Below are 26,518 nucleotides of genomic sequence, written 5' to 3'. Positions count from 1 at the left end.
ATTCTAATTCTGTGAAGTTAAAACAACTAAAAACAGAGAAGTTTTAAGCCAATTATATGCAACGGATTTTTGGCTTTTTAAAAAGTTCAGTGTTCTGGGAGCACCTGGGTGGCTCAGTGGGTTAAAGCCTCTGCCTTCAGCTCAGGTCATGATCCCAGGATCCTGGGATTGAGCCCTACATCCAGCTCTCTGCTCAGTAGGGAGCCTGCTTCCCCCCACTCTCTCTTCCTGCCTCTCTGCCTACTTGTGATCTCTCTCTGTCAGATAAATAAATAAAATCTTAAAAAAAAAAAAAAGAGTTCAGGGGCACCTGGGTGGCTTAGTGGGTTAAGCCTCTGCCTTCGGCTTAGGTCATGATTTCAGGATCCTGGGATGGAGCCCCACAATGGGCTCTCTGCTCAGCAGGGAACCTGTTTCCTCCTATCTCTCTGCCTGCCTCTCTGCCTACTTGTGTTCTCCATCTATCAAATAAATAAATAAAATCTTAAAAAAAAACAGTTCTGTGTTTTATTCCCATCAGTATTTTGCTAGGCATAATTTCACTGATATATATAAAATACATGATTAAAATGTGATATAGAAATCACAAAACAATTTACAAAAATCCAGTCACAGACATAAGACACTATTTTCTTCCATGTTCTTGACAATTCTGGTTATATTCATACTCAGAGTCTAGTCCCTAATTCTAGAAATTGTCAAATTTATTAACTTCCATAAAGAATTACAAAGCACACAACTTCATGTTCAATCTGTGAATTTGCAGATCCAATCACCATTCCAAAAAAACACCCCCAAACCCCCCAAAAACCCCAAAACCCTACAAATTGTAGCACAAATGATGTATTATTTTCTTCTTAAAGCAACTGAGAAAATATGCTTTAATAAAACAAATGTAAATCGAGTTTACAGTTAACCCAGTGTAAACTATATTAGTCTCAGAGACAGAAATGTCTTTCTTCCATTACTACCTTTGTTTGGGTATCGTGTATCTACGACTTGTCCTCACACAGTAAACCTCCTTATGGCAAGACTGCCTCCCATCTGCTATCCCTCCAATCCGACTTTCACAATGCAACTTCAGACCTTTTTTCTAAAATGCAAACCTGATTATATTTTGTTCTTCTCCTCAAAATCCTGTGCAGTGCCTAGTTAGTCTGGCATAGGAGGCTTGCTATCATCTGGCCTCCACGCGCCCTCTAATTTAATTTCCTGCCATCTTCTCTTCTTAGTGCCTGCTTGCTTAGTGCTCTAAACCCAAATATATGTAGATCCCAGTTTTACAGTATGTGCCTTTGAAGGTGCTGCTTGTTAGGCCTGGCACATGCCTCCTCAACTCTGCTTTTTTAAAACAGAAATCCAACCATCTTTTCTATGATCTCCTAGCCTTCTGAAAGAACCAACCACTCTCCTTTGTTGCTCACTGTATTTTGTACCTAATTCCAACACAGAAATATTGTATAGGTTAAGGACATGCATTAAATAGGCTGAGTTCTACATTCAGCACTACCACTCACTACAATTATGAGGCTAGGCAAGTTACTTGTCTTTACTGAGCCTAAGAAAACTAGCACTTATAAAAGACACAAGTAATACCATATACCCCTTAGATTTTTGTGACGGGTAAGTCAAACAATACATGTAAAACATTTAGCATAATGCTTGATATAGTGTAAATACTCAATAAATGGTAACTAAAACAAAAAATGCTCATAAAATTATATTGCACTTATTTTTTTTAACATATTTACTTCACTTTAGGTTATAAGCTTCTTAAAGTCAGGTACTTTATTCATCTTTATATCCTGAAAGTTCCACACAATTCTTGGCTCAGAGAAGACACTCAAAAAATTACCAACAATGGATGGTTTAACACCTCCTACAAATGAGTACAAAAATGAAGAACTCTTGACTGTCAAAAAAATCCTCTAGGGCAGCTCCTCCCAGACTAGCATTTGTTAGTAAGTGAGATTAAAAAAAACAGAACGTGTTCTATGCTCAAATAACTGGTGAAAAAGAAGGATAAAGTAAAAGTAAACTAGTTTCTAACAGGATTCTAACAAGATTTTTCAAGTGTATCATCAATCTCCAAAACGGGTATATAGAATACAACATTTCTCCAAAACTGTTAAACACAGAACCCTCGTATCATGATTTTATCACCATTTTCAAGAAATAGTCTTCCAAGAAACTCTTTATTGTATATATTTGTCATCTGAGTTTCTTGAAGAAAAACAAGAATGGCTATTTTCTTATTACAGATTTTTTACTGTTGGAAGTTCCAATAGTAAAAATTCAACCTAATGTTATCAAGTTTAAATCTGAAAAAAGAATATGACAACCATAATGCCAAAAAGATTCGGTTACCTATCATGTGTCTAGAACATGCTACCAAATACTTTAGCGAGATTAAATTCAATTATTTCCTATCTATTTAAAACAGAGTAAAAATAAGTATATGATATAGTTCTTGCCAAGAAAATAAAGTCTAGTTCAGCAGACAAACATATCTTTGGAAAAAAGTTAATGTTACAAAAGGCAAACACTAAAAAAAAGGAGGCCCAAGAGACCTTATAGTCAACGCAATGCATGAACCTTGATCCAGATTTAAGTTTTGAAAAGGCTAAACAAAGTATTTTTGGGAAAACTGGGAAAATTTGAATGAAACATATAGTACAGAAATTATTCATAATTTTCCTGGATAGGTTAGTGATCACACAGAAATACTTAGGAGTAAAGTGTCTGATAGTTATGGCAATCTGCCTTCACAAAAGACTGGAGACAAAGTCAACAGGTATGGCAAAATGTTAGTGATTAGTGAATTAGTGAATGAATGGAGAGTACACAGGATTTCAGTTTACCATTCTTTCAACCTCTGTAGGCTTGAAATTAATTAAAATAAAAAGGGGAATACAAATGATAGGTAAATTTTATTAGGTCAAATATCACAAATAAGTATTCAAAGTAATAAATTATGACTAGGTACTAGCTGGCTAAACTAGAAAAAAAGTTCTACAGTGCATAATCTCACAAAAAGCATTTTCTGGGTCAATGTAACATTTAGTATAACAAAGACAACTAATATTGTTTATGCCACTTTTTTCTTCCTCCCAGTTCTACATTTAATCTTTCCCTCAGCCCTTGTTGACCTTAATTACTTTCACTAGGTAGGTCTTTGAAAGAAAAAGGACAACAAATGCTATGCATATATGTAGTTTCTTTTTTCTCCTTCTGAAATAAACATTCCATTTTTTTGGTTCGTTTTCTTGCATTACATTTAAAAAATAAACAAAAAAATGTTGAGCATAATTGTGTTTAATCTCTCCTTCCAAAGAAGTAGGATAACAAAAAGTTTAAACGGTTTCATTTACTGATGTCAATTCATTAGTACAAATTCCCACCCCAACTATTCCCACACATACTACTGGGATGACATTATGATTAACATTTGAATCCTAGTTGAGAACTGCACTTTAATTTTATTGCTTCTCCTCTTCTTTCAAAAATTAATAATTTTTTAATGGAAACTCAAGTCTGTCCTTCTTAATTATCCATGGAAATGACAAAAGGAACAAAAAAGGAATTTTAGTTTACAGCATAGTTACAACTAGATACACGCCACGCATTTACTCTCACCTTTGCAGTGTAGTGAAGAAGGATGTTAGCAGGCAGGTCAGCCATGTCAGACTCCTGAAATTTCCAAGGGCTTAAACAGTTTGGACCTGAAAATTATTTATACACATATACACAAACATCATTGAATATATATGGCCACCTGGGTTTGTGTAATTAGAATAAAATTTAAAATTAAGTTGTTTCGAGCTACTTAACACAGTTAAAACATACTAGCCAAAATGAACTTTATTTTTACACCACCTGTAGTTTGTCTAAAACCTAGAAAAGCTGGGGGGTGGTTAGACCTCCACTACAGAAAGGAAATTTTATATGGTATTAAAAAATTAATATCAGGGTGCCTGGGTGGCTCATTGGATTAAGCCGCTGCCTTCGGCTCAGGTCATGATCTCAGGATCCTGGGATCGAGCCCCGCATTGGGCTCTCTGCTCTGCAGGGAGCCTGCTTCCTCCTCTCTCTCTCTGCCTGCCTCTCTGCCTACTTGTGATCTCTCTCTCTGTCAAATAAATAAATAAAATCTTTAAAAAAAATTTAATATCAAATATAACTAAATTTACCTATTAATTTATCTAATGTAATTTAAATTTATAAGACAGAAGAGCAAAACAATCAACCAATAATGTGACTAGATAACATAGAAATTGAACAGTAAAATAAGAGCACTTACTAAAAAATCAAAGAAACACAAATTACAACAAGGTTCCATCTTACACCAAAAATTGGAGGAAACAGTACGGATCATTCCATCTTAATGAGCCTGTGGTGAAACTAGTATACCTACATTTTACTAGTATGCACTGTGAATTTGTATACACCTTTTGGAAATTGATTAGGCAACATTATTGAGAGCCCCCCCCAAAAATAATTCAAACATTCTGAATATTTATACTGGGAATTTATCATAAGTAAACCCACCCAAATAAGGAAAAACACCAACAATACAATAGTTCATCTCATTTAATACCTGAAGTTTATATCAAATTAAAAATTATAAACAACCTAAGTAAATCATGCAATATGGATTCAATGAACTATTATGCAGCCATTCAAAACAATCATTATGAAGACTATACAACAAATAATTATTATTTTATAAGAGTAGAATTATAAGTTGGAAAAATTATGAAAACAAAATCCAAACTATATAAGCTGTAATGACTATACTAAATGACTCAGTAACTTGAAGTTTATTTAGATTATAGAGCACTTTCATATACTTTGGTGAGTTTTAAAGTAATGATAAGATTCTAATATAAACTTTCAAAGTTTGGGCAGTCCCATTCACCTCAAAACTCCTATGTTACCTATGTTACCTAAAAAAGACATTTTTACATAAAATAGCTCTTCTGCAGTTAATATATATATGAATACTTAGAGGTTTTGATTTTGAAAATAGTTATGATCCAATAATAACCATCAGTGTGTATCTTTAAAATCACAGCCAAAAGAAAAGGAAAAAGCCCAAACAAAAATAGCTTATAATCTTATCCAAGGTCTCCTAATTCTCCTGTTCTCATTTCTTCAGATATATTAATACATAAATTATAAAAATGACAAGTTTTAGAACAAGACTCACATGATTTTAGAATCAGTCATATGATTTCTTATAAATACAGGTTTATATTTTGTTTCACCAATTTATTAAAATCTGTCAAAAGTATTGGCAATATTATATACTGAAAAATGTTCCCCCCCCAAACTCGTATGTTGAAGCTCTAACCCTCTTTATGACTATATTTGGAGGTCTTTAGGGTAACTAAGGTTAAATGATGTCAAAAGGGTCCCTTATAAGAAGAGGAATAGACATCTTTCTTCTTGCACATACACCAAGTGAAGATGGATGCCATGTGAATACATAGTGAGAAGGTAGCCATCTACAGGCCAGGGAGAGTTCTCAACAAACCAAGCCTAAAGGAAATTTGATCTTGGAATTATTAACATTCAGAATTGTGAGGAAATAGTGTATAAGCCACCCAAGTCTGTGGTATGGAGTTACAGCAGTCCGAATAGACTAATACAGACATTATTATTGATGATGTTTGAAAAATTTCCTAGGGCGCCCGGGTGGCTCAGTAGGTTAAGCCTCTGCCTTCGGCTCAGGTCATGATCTCAGGGTCCTGGGATTGAGCCCCACGTTGGGCTCTCTGCTCAGCAGGGAGCCTGCTTCCCCCCTCTCTCTGCCTGCCTCTCTGTCTGCTTGTAATCTCTCTCTGTCAAATAAATTTAAAAAAAAATTTCCTAAAGGTTTGCTTTACTTATGCCTACCAAAAAATGTATGGTGTACTATAATTAACTACACTATATTTTACCCCAAAAAGTTATTAAGAGAGTAGATCTTAAATGTTATCACCACACATATAAAACATTGTAATTATGTGAGGGATGGAGGTCCTAACTAACCTTATTTTGGTAATCATTTTGTGATATACATGTGTATCAAATCATTACATTATACTTTCTAAACTTACCTGTTTTATGTCAATAATATTCTAATCAAGTTGGAGTGAGAGGGCATGGAATGTAGTAGGCTTCTTTTTCCCTTCAGCTTCCATTACAAATACTAATATACTCTTCAAATCAAATATATTCTTCAAAATATATGTAGGCAACAAAAAGACTATTTAAGTTTAAACAGTATGACTACACATCCTCACCTGCTAAATACAATGCCTTCACCTGAAGAGGCTGTAGTGCTTCAAAGAAGATGATAACAGACCCTAGCTGACCTTCCAGAGATGTGGGGCAGCCCCATTCACTATCTTGGGTTCCAGCTGATATCAATTTGGTAATCAATTTTGATTTTTCAAGTGTTCCTCCCCAGGAGGCTGATGACAGAATTCCGCCAAATGATGTCCGATGAGGGGTAACGGGGGAAGAAAAAGGTGGATCTGGGATTTGGGAAGGTGGAGGAGTGGTGGTTCTTTGCCCAGCTGAACCAATGCAGCAGGAAATAAAAGGCTATAAATTAAGAAACAAAATAAATCACATAATTTTAATTACATCTCTATCTTGATATTGAAAACAAAATAGTACATAAAATAAAGAAAACAAATAGACGGAAGATAAAACTGGAAGTTTTAATTTTATTGGATCATAATGGATCATAATGCGTGCTTGTGTGCACATATACGAAGTCATTATAGATGTTACTTTCGGCCTATGGGATTTAGATGCATTACTTTTATAACTCACATTTCAATGAGTATTTTTAAAAACTTCCACTATTTTACTATATTCTAAAATAGAGGAAATTACTACTTTTCTCCCTTTAAAATTTATTTAAAAAACTACACATTAGTATAATAATACTAATTACAGGTTATCCTATAATGAGCATCAGGATGAACTTCAACAAGAAATTACTAAAATCCAGGGCGCCTGGGTGGCTCAGTGGGTTAAGCCTCTGCCTTCAGCTCAGGTCATGATCCCAGGGTTCTGGGATCAAGCCCCTCATCGGGCTCTCTGCTTGGCAGGGAGCCTACTTCTCCCTCTCTCTCTGCCTACCTCTGCCAACTTGTGATCTTTGTCAAATAAATAAATAAAATCTTAAAAAAAAAAAAAGAATCTACTAGAATCCTAGAAGGACTTGGGAAATAATAAATTCTGTTATCTTCAATAAACGCTCTTTCAAAATCATCTAAGAATTCTCAAAAAAACTTTTACACTAATGTTAAGAATTATCTCAGTAAATAAATTCCATCTTATATTTGACTACAATATAATATGTAAAGGCTTAAAGTTTCTTGATTATTAATTCAAATTCAGTGGGATGGAAATGAGTCCAACAAAAGAGTCTCTAAGTATTTTGTATACTTGGTGGGCTTTATTATTTATTTATAGATTTTATTTTTAAGGAAACTTTACACCCAACATGGGCCTCGAACTCACAACCCAAAGGTCAAGAGTCCCAAGTTCTTCCAACTGAGCCAGCCAGGCATCCCTTGGAGAGCTTTACTTAATGACCCTTTGCTCTCCTCTGCTCAATTTCTCTGGCTTTCCTATTTTAAGCCTGACTTCATCTAATAATAATAGACAAATATTATTAAATATTAACTTACTATATCTTAGAATATAGAAAACACTTTTAAATTCATGGGCACATATTTAAAATAAACAGAACCTTCTACATTAAACTGAAATTTTTCAAAAGTTCTCGATCAATGGGTCCCATAAAGAGTAGGTTAGATACAGAGAAAGGGAAACACTCTTACACTGTTGGTGGGAATGCAAGGTGGTGCAGCCACTCTGGAAAACAGTACTGAGGTTCCTCAAAAAGTTGAAAATAGAGCTATCCTATGACCCAGGAATTGAACTAGTGGGCATTTACCACAAAGATACAAATGCAGTGATCTGTTGGGAAATGTGTACCCCAATGTTTATAGCAGCAATGTCCACAATAGCCAAACTATGGAAAGAGCCCAGATGTCTATCAACAGATGAATGGATAAAGATGTGTTTCATATACATATAGAGTGGAATACTGTGCAGCCATCAAGAAAAAAACGAAACCTTGCCATTTGCAACGATGTGAATGGAACTAGAGGGTATTATGCTAAGCGAAATAAGTCAATCAGAGAAGACAATTATTGTATGACCTAGCTGATATGAGGAATTTGAGAAACAAAAGAGGCTCATGGGGAAGAGAGAAAAATAAAACAAGATGAAACCAGAAAAGGAGACAAACCATAAGAGACTCGTAATCACAGGAAACAAACTGAGGGTTGCTGGAGGGGGAGGGAGAGGGGAACGATGGATAACTGGGTGAGGGCATGTGATGTAATGAACACTGTGAATTATATAAGACTGATGAATCACTGAACTCTAACTCTGAAACCAGTAATACACTATATGTTAATTAAGTGAATTTAAATTAAAAAAAAAAAAAGAATAGGTTAGATGTGCTTACTTCATTCATGGCAGGAAATCTGAGAGGGGCAGAGACCTTCTGCTGTCCATTGTCATAGATAAAGACAAGGCTCTGACCAAAGGGTCTTTTTCCAGGCATGTGAACAATGGTTATGTTGTGCTAATAAAGTAAGACATACATTTAAAGACTAAAATTACATTAAATCTTTGGAATGACAAATGTTTTCAGAGTATTACTTTATAACTAGTTTGTGTGAACAGTAGAACATTGACTTTAAGATAATTAAATGCTGGTTAAAATTCTGTTCTTGAAATGAATGACAATTTTTTCTGTAGTACTATAAAGTATAAAGGCATTTACATCTGTTCTAGAAATTTATACATAATTGTAACAGAGTATCTTTTCCGCATTTTCCAAGTCTGAGTATTCTTTACAATTAATTTTTCTAATAAGAAGCAATTTATACCTTAAGCAATGGAAATGCAACGTTTTTTAGTAACGTATGTTCTCATTTTAAATTAATTTCAAAATCAAATCTGATTCTAGAAAACTTGAAAGGAATGATAACATTTCTTTTTAACTTTTTAAGAGAAAACTTACTGCTACTGGATTTATAATGATGAGGAAAGTGATATTAACTTCCTTATAAACTTGAACATTCATAAAATTTTAAAGTAAAAATTAATCAACTCTCAAAAAGGAGACAACTCCTGATGTACATGCACCAAATGTGTTTTTAAAGGAAAGAACCAGAAAGTTAAATGTGATGTCCTAAAACCTTACCCAGAGGGAATCACAGAAACTGTGGTCAGGAAGCATAACTGTAGCATATTCTCTTTTTGTGCACACTGCCACAACCAACATACCTGAATGGGTAATAAAAGCTTCGAAACCCATGCCACTTCCTGTAAAGAAGCTAACAAAAATATATATTATCAGAACTTTTGATATCAGTTGTTCAGCTTTATCAACACTGAAACACACAAAACCATGTTATCATGAATATCTTTATCACTAATGCTGTGGCTTAAGTCTATTGCCAAATATCAGTCCAATCTTGCTTGAAAGATAATTCTTAAATCTTTTTGGGGCTTAATGGTTTAGTAAATTATAAAAGGTAGCCATATGAGTGGAATTCCATTAAAATTACAGTAAAATGATAAACCTGCAAATCTTCGAAATTCTTTCAAATAGGATTCAGAAAGCATAAATGAAAGTCTTAAAAATCACAAGGCATATTAAAAATTACTAGTTACTGAAGTAACTTAAGTTTGGATGTACATACACAAAGGTTTTCTGATCCTTCATATAAATACACAGATTCTTCAATGGAGCACAAAGATCACCATTCATTTTAAAATTTGTTATTCCTTTTTCTCTACTTTTACAATACTTTAAGAAGGAACTTTCTTCCCAAACTAGCCTAAGAACTGGCAAAATATTTGAACTATGTAATCAATATCAAGAAAGCAATAAAACACTTATAATTAAACTACATACACCCTAAGGATAAAGAGGCTTCAGATAAACTGTTCTGCATTTAAAAATGAGATGCTTGAAAAGCTTTTTCCTATTTGGGAATTACAGCATATACTGTTAGGACAGTATTCATTAATATTCTGTAACTTGTACAGTACCTGTACAATTGTTTTCTTTTTCCTCCTTTGTTAGCGTTGCCAAGAGTCAACTGATCCTGATCTAAGCAAAACCAAGCATTGAAAGAAAAGGCAGACCCTGGCCACTTCTGTATGGAAGGCACAGAAATTCCTGCCATACTATGGGACAAGTTAAAATACTGCAGTGCACTCTCTAGACTTTGTTTTCGGGCCATTGTCAGAATTGCTCGAGTCACAGGAGTGGTATAGGGGTGAATATACTCAGGTTCATCCACTCTCAGCAATCTTAGTAGTCGACGGATTTCTTCTGAGCTCACTGACTGACTCCCCAAGGAACCATGAAGTGCAATCAAGTTCTCAGCACAAGTTCGGTGGAGGGAAGAATGGGAATCAAGGGTTTCGATGATGTGAATTCCCATGTTTGCATTGACACAAATAGTTCGGCTCTGCCTATTAATACAACAAATTCTTTTCAGCCAATCAGAGATGAAGATTTGCAGATCATGGGATTCTAGCTCTGGAAGCCACCGGATAAGAAGCAAGAGAGGGTGGACATTACTAATGCCCAAAATCCCAACTGAAGTGTGGTCACCCTCTACAGCCTATAAAGTAACATAAAAGACAAAAGGTTAGTAACCACCTTGGAAATGGAGATAATGGAACTTGTTTAATAAAGCTAAAAAACTCACCATATTCATGAGTTCTTTAAGTAGTTCCAGTGGTGGCTGACCCAGGGATTTTAAAACCTCAAACATATGTGTATAACCAATTCTTTCTTTAAATACTTCCTAGAGGAAGGGAAAATGGGAAATAAATCCAACAAAGCACATTTTCAATGACTGAATTTGTTGGAATATTTAAAATGCTGAGTAACACCTGTTTAATTAACTTAATACTGAAAAGACTGAGTTCAATATTTGCTTCTTATATCACTTCTTCATCTTAAAATGGATTTCACATACCTCCTGAAATATGATGTGATCATAATCCACCAAAATGTAAAATAAATGAAATGAGCAACAATTGTATATTATAAAATTATTATATTAATTTCAGATTAGGGTACAATCACTTCCTTTCTTCACTTGATTTGTAATCACACAGTATTACATGAAGTCAAAACAAAACTGAAGAAAAAATGAGGAGACTCTGGTGATAACAGGAGTCAGACAGCAGTCTCATAAGACTAACGAGTTTATTGAGTGGTGACCAGAAAAATCTAGGTAGTTTTCTCTCTGCTTTTCGTATCTAAATGGACTGTCTTATCTGGAACATCAAGTTCACTTTAGTAAGGTCTATGTCCTGTATATTTTTTAACTTGTGGGCACACAAAACTGTAAAGTAAAATAAAAAGATAACCAAAAAAGCTAGTAATACTAAATTGGTCCAGTAACTCAGGTATAAATTTATACACTTACTATAAAATAAAAAAATTCAAACAAAATGGGTAACTGGTTATCTCTGGGGAGGGGAACTAGTTGACTGTGAGCCAAGGGTAGGAAGAAAATCTTTTTTCAAAAGGCATTTTTAAATACTAATTCAAAGGGATACAGTAGCTCTATGTTTATAGCAGTATTAGCTACAATGGCCAAATTATGGAAACAGCCCAAGTGTCCATCAGCTGATGAATGGATAAAGAAGATGTAGTGTGAGTGTGTGTGTGTACAGACAGACAGATACAGAGAGACAAACATATAAATATATACATGATGTAATATTACTCAGCCATAAAAAAGAATGAATCTTGTGTTTTGCAATGACACAGATGGATCTAGAAAGTATTACATTAAAAGAAATAAGTCCGCTAGAGAAAGACAAATACCATATGATTTCATTTATATGTGGTATTTAAGAAACAAGACAAACAGGCCAAGGGCAAAAAAGTTAAAAAAAAAAAAAAAAAGGAGAGAGGGGGAGGGGGCAAAGCAAGAAACTGGCATCTTAACTACAGAGAACAAACTAATGGTTACAGAGGGAAGGTGGGTGGGTAGGCAGGTTAAATAGGTGATGGGGACCAAGAAGTGTACTGGGGTGCCTGGGTGGCTCAGTTGTTAAGCCTCTGCCTTTGGCTCAGGTCCTGACTGAGCTCCACATCAAGCTCCCTGCTCAGTGGGAAGCCTGCTTCTCCCTTTCCCATTTTCCCTGCCTGTGTTCCCTCTCTTGCTGTGTCTCTCTCTGTCAAATAAATAAAATCTTAAAAAAGAAGAAGAAGAAGAAGAGTACTACTTGTGATGAGCACTGAGTATTGTATGGAATTGTTGAAACACTACATTGTACACCTGAAACTAGTATTACACTGTATGCTAACTGAAATTTAAATAAAAACTTTAAAAAAGAATACCAATCATTTTTAAAAGAGCTTTTTTTTTTAAAGATTCTATTTATTTTATTTATTTAGGGAGAGAAAAAGAAAAAAGAAAGAGAGAAAGCATGAGTAGGGAGAGGAGCTGAGGGAAAGGGAGAGAGAGACTTTAAAGATGACTCCATGCTGAGCATGGAGCTAGATGTGGGGGTCAATCTCACAACCTGAAATCAAGGCCTGAGCTGAGGTCAAGAGTCTGATGCTTAAGTGACTGAGCCACCCAGATACTCCCAAAAAGGGTATTTTAAAAATAACCTTTTGGATTTTAAACCATGCAAAGGATTACATAATAAAAAAATTTATATTTTAATAAGATTTGTACGTCATTCCAGGTCTGAATATCATAACACAGTGCAGCCAAACCATTATACTCATAAACCAATTACTGAGAACTTAAAATGATTTTTTTCTTACAGCAACTATTATAAATGGGATTTGATTCCCAAGCCAGCCTATAAAAGTTGTAAAAGCCTATCTGGTAGGCATCTAACCATGAGTTATATATAGCAACATCTATAGCGCAATTGTTAGATTCCTAAGGAAAACCAGTGGAAAGCAAGGAACACTACTGAAGGCATGGCTTAGGGAACAAAGAATAATTCATTTATGTCTGCCATTAGAAAGGCAAAACATGAAAAAAAAAAAGGCAAAACATGAAATATAGTAGAAGTGGTACAGAGAAGGTAAAATGGTAATAGTAAGAATAATGATGATGATGATAGACACTGATAATTATTAGGCATTTACCATGTGCCTGGCACTATGCTTACCACTTTACACAGATGATCTCACCAATCCTTAAAACTACTCAATGAGGCGATTACTAGCACAAAACGAGCATGAGTGAACAGCAGGACAAAGTCAGTGGTAGTGAATGGGACAGAAAGAAAATCCTGAGAGTAACAAAAAAGAATTTCCAAGGCCATCTGGAAAAAACAAGTCCCAAACTGATAAGGCTGTTCACAAGTGGAAAATGTTCACAACCTAGGCAGTCATAAACTGAGAAATAGTGAAAGAGTAATTATTTTATTAATGAAGAAAAACTATGATAGAAAATGTAATTCTTAGACACACTAACCATTGAATCACATCAAATGACCATTTCAACACCAGTGCTACCTCTGCTGACTGACACTGTAAATCTCTACTAGTTTACTGCTCTATCGTATAATCCCAAAGTAGTGCCCATAAGTACTTTGCTCTAAAATTATTAGCAAAATGATTCTGACACTGAAATAGTTTGTGACTTTTTCACTTCAGGTGTAAAACCACAGGTATTATATACATACTTTCATACATTACTTTGGGAATTATACAGTGAAAATTAGTTTATCTAAAATTACATTTTATGCAACAAGATGGGATCAGGAGGGAGACAAACCATAAGAGACTCTTAATCTCACAAAACAAACTGAGGGTTGTGGGGGGGGGGGCAGCGAGGGGGGGGTATGGATATTGGGGAGGGTATGTGCTATGGTGAGTGCTGTGAAGTGTGTAAACCTGGCGATTCACAGACCTGTACCCCTGGGGCTAATAATACATTATATGTTAATAAAAATAAAATAAAATAACATTTTAGAGATTGAGGATGTATGTTTCACCTTAGCAGCTGGAGATTTGTTCATTACTGCTGTCAAAGCCTGAATGGCTGATATAGCCAAACAATCCAACTGTCCCTGAAACACCTACCAGAGAGAGAGAGAGAAAAAAAAAACAGGTTAAGAAATTAACAATGTGTTTGAGATTTGTATTCCATTAGGAAACCTTTGTTCTGAAAACCTGAAAAAATAATTACTTAACATGCAATACATTCCTTTTCCAATAGAACAGATTTCTGAGACACACCTGCAAAAAAAGTACCTACTTGACAGAAAATAAGCCATGTGTCAAGAAGGGTAAGGTTAAATTCACTCATTACTTTGAAATGTTTTAGAAAAAAAACAAAAACCAAAAAGAACACCAAGCTTAATACATGCTTTAAAAAATAATGGACAATCTCCAGAGGAAGGAAGGGAGTCTATCATTGGAAATTCTATCAAATTTTAATTTCCCTTCAAAAATATACTAACTTCCTAGTTTGAAGTTTCATTAGCATGTATAATAAGATGTTTAAAATGGTGTTGTCTATTTGGTTTACAAGCCCTGTATTGTAATTGATTTAAATGGTATGTTTATTCACCAATCATACTTGTAAACATAAGGCATATCTATTTTTAACATAAAATGCAAAATTTGAGGCAGAATAGAAAATGAAATATCTATAATCATTATCACATTTTTGAGAAGGCAACCCTTAATGTCAAAAACTGTAAAAAATAATTAAAAAATAAAAACCAGTTTCAGCTTCATTTTAAGCTTCATCATAAAGAGATGTGTTAAATTTCAGGGCTGTACATTTAGAGGAAAAAAAGTGAAAACAAAAGCTAACATTAACAACATTAAAAAACTGAACATGATTTATATCATCAGGTTTAATCAACCGTGAAAGCATAGTAGAAGAAGCAGAAAGTTATAAAAATTCATAGTCCCAAAAATCTGCCTTTGGGAATATATTACTATGACTTAAAACTAGTTATTCCATGAATAGAATTTTCCTTTCTCCCTGTAACTAAAAATGATTTGAGTAAAAGGGGACTCATTAGATTTTTGTCATTTTAAGCTAAGCTCTACCACTTTTAGGCAAGTCATATAAGGCAGTATCTTGATTTTTGTTGATATTATTAAATATTATTACATATAGTTTACATTAATCTTCTGTATAAAGAATTTCATATGAATAAGATCTTTACTACACTTTGTTCAAGACTACTAGACATCAGTAGTACCTACAATTAGGAATATTAATTAATATAAACCTCTTATCAATATCATTATAAATATTTTATTAATCTAAATAAGAAGGCCTTAAGACTAACACAGAGAAATGTAAAATAGTACTCTATAGTTGGTATTTTATATCGTGAACAGAAAATAATAGATTTTCATGTCTCTTTATAACACAGCTCTATTTATAAATCTCGGTATTAAAATAATAATAAAAGACATCATGTAAGCTCTTTCCAAACATTTTGGGAAAGGAAAAAAACCAAAGCATTTTTAATAGGTAGTTTCTTCAAAACTGAATTACTTAATGCTGAAAAGCAACAAAAACTGCTTATTTCTCCTCTATATCCATATAGAGGTGACTTTAAGAAAGGAAAACAGTTAAGTTTTATGCTAAATTAAGATTCAAAGTGTTCAGCATCTTCTCCCCTTCCTCCAGGATTTGGATGTCCACTGAATTATAATCATTACTCATCAAAAAGAAGCAAAGAATTAAGATATTAAAATTGATCATACAAACTCACAAACAAAGCCTAAAGTCCCAATACACCGCAATGCTTAGAGAAAGAAGCTCCCAAAATATGAAGTCACCACCACGTGGACAGCATTGATATTGGGTTCCCATTCCTGTACTCTATATCTCTTTAAACTGAAAAGGATGCACACATATACAGATGGAATACTGTTGATCATTTATATCAACCACCAAGATTTCAATGTATTTATCTTTTAGATGAAAAAATTTTTATTTTTAATTTTTTAACAATTTTCAAAAATAATTAATGAAGATTAGAATTAGATAGTGTTTGTGTATTTTAAGACATAAGAAAAAAAGTACAGGAATAGTTGTTCCCATTGACTGATTTTGGACTTCAGCTGAAACAAGATGCAGGCTTTGTAGATACCTGGTCCTCATTTATTTCTGTCAGTAATTTGTTGGCAAGGTCTTTCTCGTTCTTGTCTGCCACCTTATTGTTAGCATTTAAAAACAGCTGTTAAAAACAGAGACAAGAATAATGGAGAAAGAACATTAAATAGTTACCTATAAGCAGAAATGAAGTTTAAGTGGATTTCCATGTTTCTTGAAAATAAATTCAAGAACCCACTGGTGAAGTATATCACCTTTAAACTGACCATCAACTATTCACTTTTTGGGTTACAAACTAACATTAGTTCATCCACTATATAATTAATTGTGAGTTATTTCTCTTTTGGAGCTCAAAGTTACTAAAATAAGAAATAATAGCAACAAGGAGATTAGTTAACATTTCTAAATTCTTAAAGAATCAGCAGAAAATAAATGTCTCACAAAAAAGGAAATTTGCTATTGAGACAGATTAAAGATACTGTAGTAAATAATGTACAATAAGGATTCTGTAGTCAAGTATGTTTGCAAAATGCTATTTAAGTTTAAGAGTTCTTTCTGAAAATACTTCTCAGTCTCAAGTACGCTAATGTGCTTTGACAAAGGAGGTATTTTCCAAAATTATCAAGAGTTGAGTATAATTTATATTCGTTTCTACACGAAAGGGGATTAGGATTATCTCTGACATACATGGAGATTGCTAAGGGAATCTAGTATTTTGGCTTAAGTGTATAAAACTAGCATCCCCAAAGCTCTCAGGCACATTTCAGATAAAAAGAAAGATAGTTCAAATGAAAGTGGAAAGGGAAAGAAAGATTTATAAAGGAATTTAATAAGAGCATCCTAAGAAGGAAGTTCTTCTTAGAAAGTTCTATCATTTCAGAAAATAGAAAACAAAAGTCCAGTAATATACTGAAATACTGCAATATAAAATAAAATAGATAAAGATAAGGTATGATATGATATGCAGAACATATATAAAGCTTAACTTAAAAATAGATTAGTGTACACAACATAGGCTTTCGAATAGAAACCTGAATATGAATTGTAGTTCTGCTAATTATTAGCTGTTGGTTTTAAGAAAAACTTCTCTAAGCTTATTTTCCCAAAAGGGAAAAGAGTAACTCAAGAAATAGAGATGCAGATTAAATGAGATAATCCAGGCTAGGTTATTAACACAGTATCTAGCATGTAACAAGGATTTAATAAATGAAAGCTGTTATTATTAACAACAAAATTTACTTTTAAAGATTTTATTCACTTATTTGAGAGACAAAAGAGAGAGAACACAAGCAGGGTGGAGGGGAAGAGGGAGAGGGAGAAGCAGACTCCCCACTGAGCCTGATGGAGGGCTCCACCCTAGGATCCTGGGATCATGACCTGAGCTGAAGGGAGATGCTTAACTGACTAAGCAACCCAAATTTTTAAAATAGTAATACTCTATATTATCTGGTGCAAGGACACAGAAATGCTAAAAACTGATGAGAGCAAAAATGAGTAAATGCTTTCCAGAAAGCAACCCCTATCAAGAATCTTAAAATTACTCCTTGTCAGTAACTGTATTTCTAAAGATCTACCTAAAAGTGGTCAGAAACTCAAACGAAGATTTTAGAACCAAGATGCTCACTTCAGCTTTATTTACAATAACATAAAGAAAGCACTCAAATATCATTAAATAGTGAGATAGTTAAATTATGATTCAACCATACGCTGAAAGGGAAGTCGTTAAACTTTTTGGCCTTAGGACCACTTAATAGTCTTAAAAATTATTGAGAACCCCAAAGAACTTCTGTTTATATGGGGTTACATCTCCTAATATTTATCATATGAAAAATTAAAATCAAGACATTTAAATAATATTTGTTTAGTCATTCAAAAACAATAAACCTATTATATGATGACATAACACATCTTTATTAAAAAATCTTTATTTTTTAATAAATTACATTAGTGAGAATGGCACTGCTTTTACATTTCTGCATCTCTTTAAAAAGTCTGACTTGATAGAAGACAGATGAACTCTAATACCTATTTTGCATTCTGACTGTTATGATAATGTTGTTTTGATTCAAGTTTATAAAAAAAAAATCTAGCCTCAAACTGAAATGTTAAGATTAGACTACAGATTCCCTAAAATGATCTTGGGGACGCCATACTTTGAGAAGTGCTGGGTTGAAATATTTGCAGTCATTAAAAACAATGTTTTTGAAAAATATATGGGAAAGACTCATGATATAATACATTTAAGAGCAGAATACAAATATATTCACTGGTATTCCAATTTTATAAAGAAAAGTATATCCTTGGAAAAGGTGCCTGGGTGGCTCAGTCGTTAAGTGTCTGCCTTTGACTCAGGTCATGATCCCAGGGTCCTGGGATCAAGCCCTGTATTGGACTCCCTGCTCAGTGAGAAACCTTCTTCTCCCTCTCCCCTTTCTTGTATTCCCTCTCTCGCTAGGTCAAATAAATAAATAAAATCTAAAAAAAAAAAAAAAGAAAGAATATATATGGAAATACTGTTATGGGTATTTAGCCACAGTTTTAAAATTTAAATATTTATATATACAGACATGTTTTATTAAAAGATTAAGAAAATGTTTTTTATATCATTTTTCCTCCAAAATCTACTATTGATCATTGCTCTAGAACTTTACAAAAATAAAAAGAAACTTGTTCAAATAAGGCAATGTGTATGAATCCAGGCAAGTACAACTCCCAAAATCAACATTTCAACTATACCATTCTATGTATCCACTCCCAACATTCTTTTTCACAAAGCATCCCTTTGCTCCTTTCATAAATTCTCATTCCTACTAAGACTGCCTTAATGATAAATTTTTTCTTGTAGTTGATTTTTAGGGGTAGATGTGGAGAAGAAAAGGAAGAAAGTGAAGAAAACAAATTAAGGAATGTAAACAAGACAACAATATCAACAGCTTTCCAGAATCTTATGACTCAAGTCTTCAAAGAGAACTTTACATATTTAGAATACATTGCAATGTCTGTATTTTTAAAAAACTGATTAAAACTCCAAGCAGAAATTGCACTACTGGGTATTTACCCTAAAGATACAAATGTAGTGATCTGAAGGGGCACGTGCACCCGAATGTTTATAGTAGCGATGTCCACAACAGCCAAACTATGGAAAGAACCTAGATGTCCATCAACAGATGAATGGATAAAAAAAGATGTGGTATATATATACTATGGAATACTATGCAGCCATCAAAAGAAATGAAATCTTGCCATTTGCAACGATGTGGATGGAACTACAGAGTACTATGCTTAGCGAAATAAGTCAATCAGAGAAAGACAACTATCATATGATCACCTTGATATGAGGAAGCGGAGATGCAACATGGCGGGTTTGGGGGGTAGGAAAAGAATAAATGAAACAAGATGGGATTGGGAGGGAGACAAACCATAAGTGACTCTTAATGTCACAAAACAAAGTGAGGGTGGCCAGGGGGAGGGGGGCAGGAGAAGGTGATCTGGTTATGGACATTGGGGACAGTATATGATATGGTGAGTGCTATGAAGTGTGTAAATCTGGCGATTCACAGACCTGTACCCTGGGGCTAATAATACATTACATGTTTATTTAAAAACAAAAACAAAAACAAAACTCCAAGCAGAGTGCTAAAGTAAATGTTATGGTTTTGAATTCTTCTCTTTCCTACTAGAAATTTGCTGTTATTTTCTTCTCATTACTCCAAATATCCTTTGAAAGCTTCTAAAAATAATTTTTACAGTAATTCAAAGCATATCTCCCTTCCAAAATACAATATGGTGACACAAAACAACCCTCAAAGTTTAACATTCATCATAGCTATCAGGAAAGTTAAATGTATGATTCCACTGCATTATATTCTAAGTACTTCACAGTACGATGAAACTCATTTTGACAAGTCAAAGGTCTTCACATAAATACTTAAGGAAATTAATGCATACACTGGCTGGTGAATTTCGTAAAAAACAAAGCATAGAAACTACAGCAGTCAGCCTAAAGTTTTCCATGTAATTCACAAAATGTTTGTTTAATAAGCTTTAGTTGACAATGTTTCCTCTGGGTCTGAATATTTAAACAGTTGTCTTGATTCTGTTCTGTATTACTATGTAAAACAAAATGAATTCTTTATTCCTTACTAACAAAATAATTTAAACAGAAGTCTATCATAATCATCTGTAGCACCCTGTAAGTTTTAAGAACAAAGTTTTTAAGGTGCTTGGGTGGCTCAGTAGGTTAAAGCCTCTGCCTTGGCTCAGGTCATGATCCCAGGGTCCTGGGTCCTGGGATCGAGCCCCGCATTAGTCTCTCTGCAGAGAGCCTGCTTCCTCCTCTCTCTCTGCCTATTTGTGATCTCTGTTAAGTTAAAAAAAAAAGTTTTCATGAGATTCCATTTTTATGTATTTAAGAATCCTATTAACCTATCCCTATCAAGTGTATTCATCAATAAAACCTGTACTCCTCCTATATTTAATACACAGAAAACATTTTTCTATCGATCTTAAGTACCAGTACAACAAAACTACTACAACCAGTGAATGCAGGGTCAGAATACCTGGGTAAGAAATCCTGCCTCCATCATGAAACATATTAACCTTGTGCTAATCATTTAATCTCTTAGGACATATTTCTTCATTTGTATAATGAAAGGGCTGGGCAATTTATTTCAAAGGTTCTTCCATGTTGTTAGGACTCCATAACTGTAATGGTTAGTGATGAGTTTATAGTGATACTGACTAGAATATCCTGCCTAGGACACTACCTCCAGCAGAGAAGGCTGGGGATGGTCCCAAAGCCTAGCCTTCCCCTCTGAAATGGGTTTCTACTCTAGCATTTCCTGTCTCAAAACAAAATGTGGTAAGTGCTATCAAGTAATTAAATTTTAAAACACAAGGACTGTCAGCAAGTCTTCAGATCTAAATTACAAGAAACTCTGGCCTATATAACAGTAGAAAGAGTAAATATTAGCTCAACATCATGACCGCTATGCTAAAAAGCTTTGTACTTTTTAAAAAGATATTGTTGACCATGATATGACATTTTTAAAAATACCTGAGTTTCATATATGGAAGAAAAACACTAATCAATTTTAGTAGAACTACATTTTATCCTAGTGATCTACCCTTCTACAATGTGTGACTGGCAGGTTCTCTTATACACGGGAGGTTTTGTCTTGATGAAGTTGCCTTTGTAACTGATACATATTTTTTTAACAACAAACAAAAGGTTTTATGAAGTTTTCTATTCTGTTTTCATCTCCCTAGGATTTCTTTCCTAAGAACAATGTTTAAGAGGTGGGGGGAGGCATGTTCACTCTCTAGTGGTAGTTTAGTACTTTCACTGACTCTATAAATGTTCATCACTATTTACATCATCAATATATATTCCTTATTTTTATAAAATGTTATTTCTTTACTTTTCACTTAAAGCTAAGCAACATAGTGACATAAATGCTTTCACGGATCTCTCTCCTAACAGTGTGGAAAAATTTGAGGGGCTGATATTAAAATCCTCCTTTTGGGATATCTGCACAAAATCAGAATGAAAGCCCAGTTTTTTCAGTACAGATTCCATGAAAAGAATACCTCAAACAGAAAAGTAAAAGCTCTTTAAAGTAGTTCCATTTTCAAAGGCTTTTCAAGAAGCACTTTAAAAAATTTCTGATACCATCTTGAAATTTATGAAAATATAATAATCGGATATTAATTATTACATCCTCACACACAAATCTGCTACAAGTGTAAACTAGTAAAAAAGAAAAATAATAGCAAATTGTCAGTATCTATCAAGAACATTAACAGTATTTCTATTTTCCTACTTTTCCATAATCCCCAATTATTTACAAATTATTTCTATACAATGTTCCCTAACTTTAAAAAAGCACATTATGCCCTTTGACCTAGAAATTCTACTAGAAATAGAATTCTAGTCTATGAACTTGAAGGAGTTATGTAACAGCAAAAAAGTTGGAAAGTAAGTTGAGCATCTGCCATAAGAAATAGGTACATTATGGTACATCTACTTAATATTATATAGGTATTTAAACCATACCCAGGAAAATGCAAATAAAATCATCTTACATGAAACAAAAGCACAAAATTATATGCATTAAATGCTCACACCAAATTTTAAAAATGTACAACAAAAGACTTTAAAACTCAACAACAAAAAACGAACAACCCAATTAAAAAATGCACAAAGAACCTGCATAGACCTTTCTCCAAAGAACATACACAAACAGCCAATAAGCACATGAAAAGATGCTCAGTATAACTAATCACTAAGGGCAAATCAAAATCACAATGAGATACCATTTCACACCCATTAGAATTAGAGATCATCAGAAAGAAGAAAATAACTGTCAAGGAGAGTGTAAAAAATTATAATCCTTGTGCACTGTTCACAGGAACGTAAAATGGCACAACCACTGTGGAGAACAGTAAGGTGGTTCCTCAAAATACTAAAAATTTAATTACTATATGATCCAGCAATCTCACTTCTGGAATATATCCAAAAGAACAAAAGCAGGGACTTAAAGAGATATGGGTATATTCAGGATCACGGCAGCATTATCCACAGTAGCAAAAAGGTGTAATCAATACAAGAGTCCATCAACATATGACTAGGTAAACAAAATGTGGTATGAAGACACAATGGAATACTGTTCAGCCTAAAAAAAGAAAACTCTGCAATATGTCACAAAATGCATGAATCTTGAGGCCATTATGCTAAGGGAAATAAGTCAGTCACAAAAATACAAATACTATATGACTCTACTTACATGAGGCACTTAGAGTAACAAAAAATCATAGAGACAGAAAGTTTAATGGTGGTTGCCAGGGGTTGGGGAGAGGGGAGAACGTGGAATTGGTTAATGGGTATAGAGTTTCAGTTCCATGAGACGTAGAGGGTTATAGAGAATGGATGGTGGTGACGGCTGCACAACAATGTGAATGCACTCGGTACCACTGATTAATACACTTAAAAATAGTTAAGATGGTAAGTTCTATGTGTATTTTACCATAATCAAAAAAGAAAATTAGTAATAATATGTTTAAATCTGAATCAGAGCATAAACAAAATAATAGCTTTTTAAAGTCAAAGACAGTAATAATAGAAAAATACCTTGCAATTCTGCAGTAGTCGTATGAGATGTTCAAAGCAATTACTGTTAAGAAAAATGGCCTGAAGAACAGGCCTATCGGTGCAGTCTAACATGGCTGTGATGGTATCTAGGAAAATAAAAACAAAATCATCCATTTATATAGTGGAAAATTTGGGATCACAGAAACATTTCATTCTGGCCATATTTTTAATTTAGGCTTTTCAGTGACAAACAGATGTAAAATGAATTAGGAAGAAATAGGGATGGGGATTGGGAAAAAAAAAACTATTTATTACTTATAAGAAAAATTAATATTTTTATAGTTTATAATTAAAAATATTTGTTTTTCTATGTAAGAGTGATATATATTTCCCAAAGATTATAGTTATTCTTCCATTATAATGCTAACTATAATGCTAACTAACTGTGGTTTCCATCTTGCTATTAATAAGTAACACCCAGTTAGTTATATTCTGCAACAGTCCCATTTATACAGTATAAAATTAGCATGTGGCCAGAAAATAAGACTTAGGGACTCAATCCATTTATGATGATGGTTTGCTCTTGTTTCCTACTGAACAGATATCCTCATTCAGAAACCAAGGGATAATTGGCATAAGTAATACAAAAGTCCTTAATAAATAAGAAAATATAGACTCAAACTTTCTTAGAAAGTTATAATTTATAACAATTATAAAACATGTTTTATGAAAGAACAGAAACTAGATAAAACTAGATAAAAGGAATCTTATTTTCCTACAGAAACAAAGTCTCTTGTGTGCTGATCAAGTTTCACCAAGATTTTGATGTACAATATTTTTAAATTGGACACCACACACACCCTAACACAACCACGTTTTTAAGTCTCGAGAGCTGTATAATAAACCATTAATGTCGGTTATGTCTAGGTGGTGGAATATAAAATTTTTTACTCATCCAAATTTCCTAGTACAGCTGTAATGAAAATATTTTATTTCTATTAAAAAAAGTCTCAATAATACTTGTCCTATCAATCTAACAGGGGAATGCAATAAGAAATCACATATACTGATGAAAGAACTTACAGAGAAAAACCAACAAAACAAAGAGAGAGCAGAGAAACAAGACAAACATACATACAGGCTCTGAGAAAACCAAACAGAGGCCCTTTAAAGAAAGGATAGATGTTAAAGTGACATCTATAGAGATTTATAGAAGGACACATAATATTGTCATATGTTACTGTTGCCATAGGTTAGATAACGCAAATGCCATCTCCTGAAAACTTACTTTTCCTAGAATTTGAAAATAATAGCTGACTTTTTTTTTTTTGAAGATTTTTTGAAGATTTTTTTTTTTGAAGATTTTGAAGAGAGAGATTACAAGCAGGCAGAGAGGCAGGCAGAGAGAGAGGGGAGCAGGTTCCCTGCTGAGCAGAGAGCCTGATACAGGACCCTGGGATCATGACCTGAGCTGAAGGCAGAGGCTTAACCCACTGAGCCACCCAGGCGCCCCCCTGACTTTCTTTTTAACAGTGATGTTTTCAATGGATTACACTTTCAAAAAACAACAGAGACTCAACCTTGCCACTGTTAAAGCAAAGATGCTATAAACAAACCAATTCCATGTTCATTATTTTATTTTTTTTTAATATTTTATTTATTTATTTGACAGAGAGAGAGGTCACAAGTAGGCAGAGAGGCAGGCAGAGAGAGAGAGGGAGAAACAGGCTCCCCACTGAGCAGAGAGCCCGATGCGGGGCTCGATCCCAGGACCCTGAGATCATGACCTGAGCCGAAGGCAGAGACTTAAATCACTGAGCCACCCAGGCACCCCCCATGTTCATTATTTTAAAGTCAAAATCTAAAGTTGCGTAATAGCTGAATTAAATAATCAATTCTTCTATATGACAGCCTTGAATGTCAACTAAGTCTAAAAAACAGACTCAGAGAAAACGGAGTATAATAAATTTTATGTAATACTTACTCAACATTTTGATCTGCAGAGCTATGAACCGGCTTTCCCACTGTCTGGATCTCCTTTGATTAGGTAAAGCTGAATGATCTGAATTTAGCAGTTTAAAATAGTTCTCCAAAATAGTGGTGGTTTCCACCTGACGTTGATCAGAGCTGCTAGTGAGAAGGATATGTACCACTTCTGTAAGGCACTTCAGAGTAAGTTCTATTTTCCTACCCACTTCTTCAGGATTTCCGTCCTCCCAGGAATCACAATCTGCCAAAACTCTCATAAGAACTTCCATGGTGGCTGGAGAAATTGCTTGCAAAGCATTCCTCTGAAACATGAAAGATAATAAACGTGAAACCCAAACCTAACTGAAGTTCTGTATGTTTGTAAAAATAAAGTTAAATAAATCTGCAGACTTTTTTTTTTTAAGGATTTTATTTATTTATTTGGCAGAGAGACACAGCGAGAGAGTGAGCACAAGCAGGGGGAATGGGAGAGGCAGAAGCAGGCTTCCCACTGAGCAGGGAGCCCGATGCAGGGCTGGATCCCAGGACCCCGGGAACATGACCCAAGTTGAAGGCAGATGCTTGATGAATGAGGCACCCAGGTGCCCCTGCAGACTTTTTCTTTTAATAAATCAACATAAAAAATTTTAAGCACATACTCTGATAGACATTCCTAGTGTTTTATGCATATTAAGTTTTCATTTCCTTGCTAGACTACTAGATTTTCATTTTTATTCAGGTAGCAATCTGCCTACATAGAAAACTTGTTCACCACCCTCCCTTGCAGCTTGGGGTAGCCATGCATCATAGTTCTGGTCAAGAATATATGCCAGTAGACTATGAAGGAAATATAACTTTACAGATAAAAACAGAAGGATCCTTCGCTCTTGGCCTTTTCATCTTTTACCTGCCTGGAAGGCAGATACGATGTTTGGAGCCACCTTTAAGTCATGAAGAAACAAACCCAAGAATTAAAGTAACAGGCTAAAGGGAGCAGAAGAGGACTGTGAAAGGACTTTGTCCTTGGCTCATACCAAGGAGCTGCTGTACCAGCCCAGAATTGCCTACATCTAGATTTCTAATGCAAACCAAAAAAAACCAAAAAAACAAAAACAAACAAAATCCTCAGTTTGGCTAAGCTCCTCTAGGGTTTTATGTTGGTTATAGCAAATCCATCCCAAATGACATAGAGATGTAAGAGGACTGGCTTGACTCTGGTTCTACAAACATATTTCTGAAATTCTAAATAACTGGTAGCTATTTAAGGTGATCCATTAAACTTGGAAATAAT

At 34.2% G+C, this 26,518-nt stretch overlaps 1 protein-coding gene across 2 annotated transcripts in view; it reads right to left on the bottom strand.

The window, feature by feature from the left end:
* Positions 1 to 26,518, bottom strand: part of NBEAL1 (neurobeachin like 1) — a 181,512-nt gene that overhangs the window by 91,589 nt on the left and 63,405 nt on the right. The window contains exons 8-17 of one of the 2 annotated variants that reach the window (XM_046018684.1): positions 25,244 to 25,550; positions 23,299 to 23,405; positions 16,207 to 16,293; positions 14,080 to 14,163; positions 10,806 to 10,904; positions 10,138 to 10,718; positions 9,284 to 9,416; positions 8,540 to 8,659; positions 6,288 to 6,591; positions 3,637 to 3,722 (exon numbers count right to left, since the gene is read on the bottom strand). In XM_046018684.1, the coding sequence (XP_045874640.1) occupies positions 3,637 to 3,722; positions 6,288 to 6,591; positions 8,540 to 8,659; positions 9,284 to 9,416; positions 10,138 to 10,718; positions 10,806 to 10,904; positions 14,080 to 14,163; positions 16,207 to 16,293; positions 23,299 to 23,405; positions 25,244 to 25,550 (1,908 nt within the window). The remainder of the gene's footprint in view (positions 1 to 3,636; positions 3,723 to 6,287; positions 6,592 to 8,539; positions 8,660 to 9,283; positions 9,417 to 10,137; positions 10,719 to 10,805; positions 10,905 to 14,079; positions 14,164 to 16,206; positions 16,294 to 23,298; positions 23,406 to 25,243; positions 25,551 to 26,518) is intronic. The other variant, XM_046018685.1, reaches the window with a different exon arrangement.

The sequence above is a fragment of the Meles meles genome, chromosome 9 (assembly GCF_922984935.1).
Source record: "Meles meles chromosome 9, mMelMel3.1 paternal haplotype, whole genome shotgun sequence".
Lineage (NCBI taxonomy): Eukaryota > Metazoa > Chordata > Mammalia > Carnivora > Mustelidae > Meles > Meles meles.
This window is presented reverse-complemented; position numbering and strand designations above follow the sequence as displayed.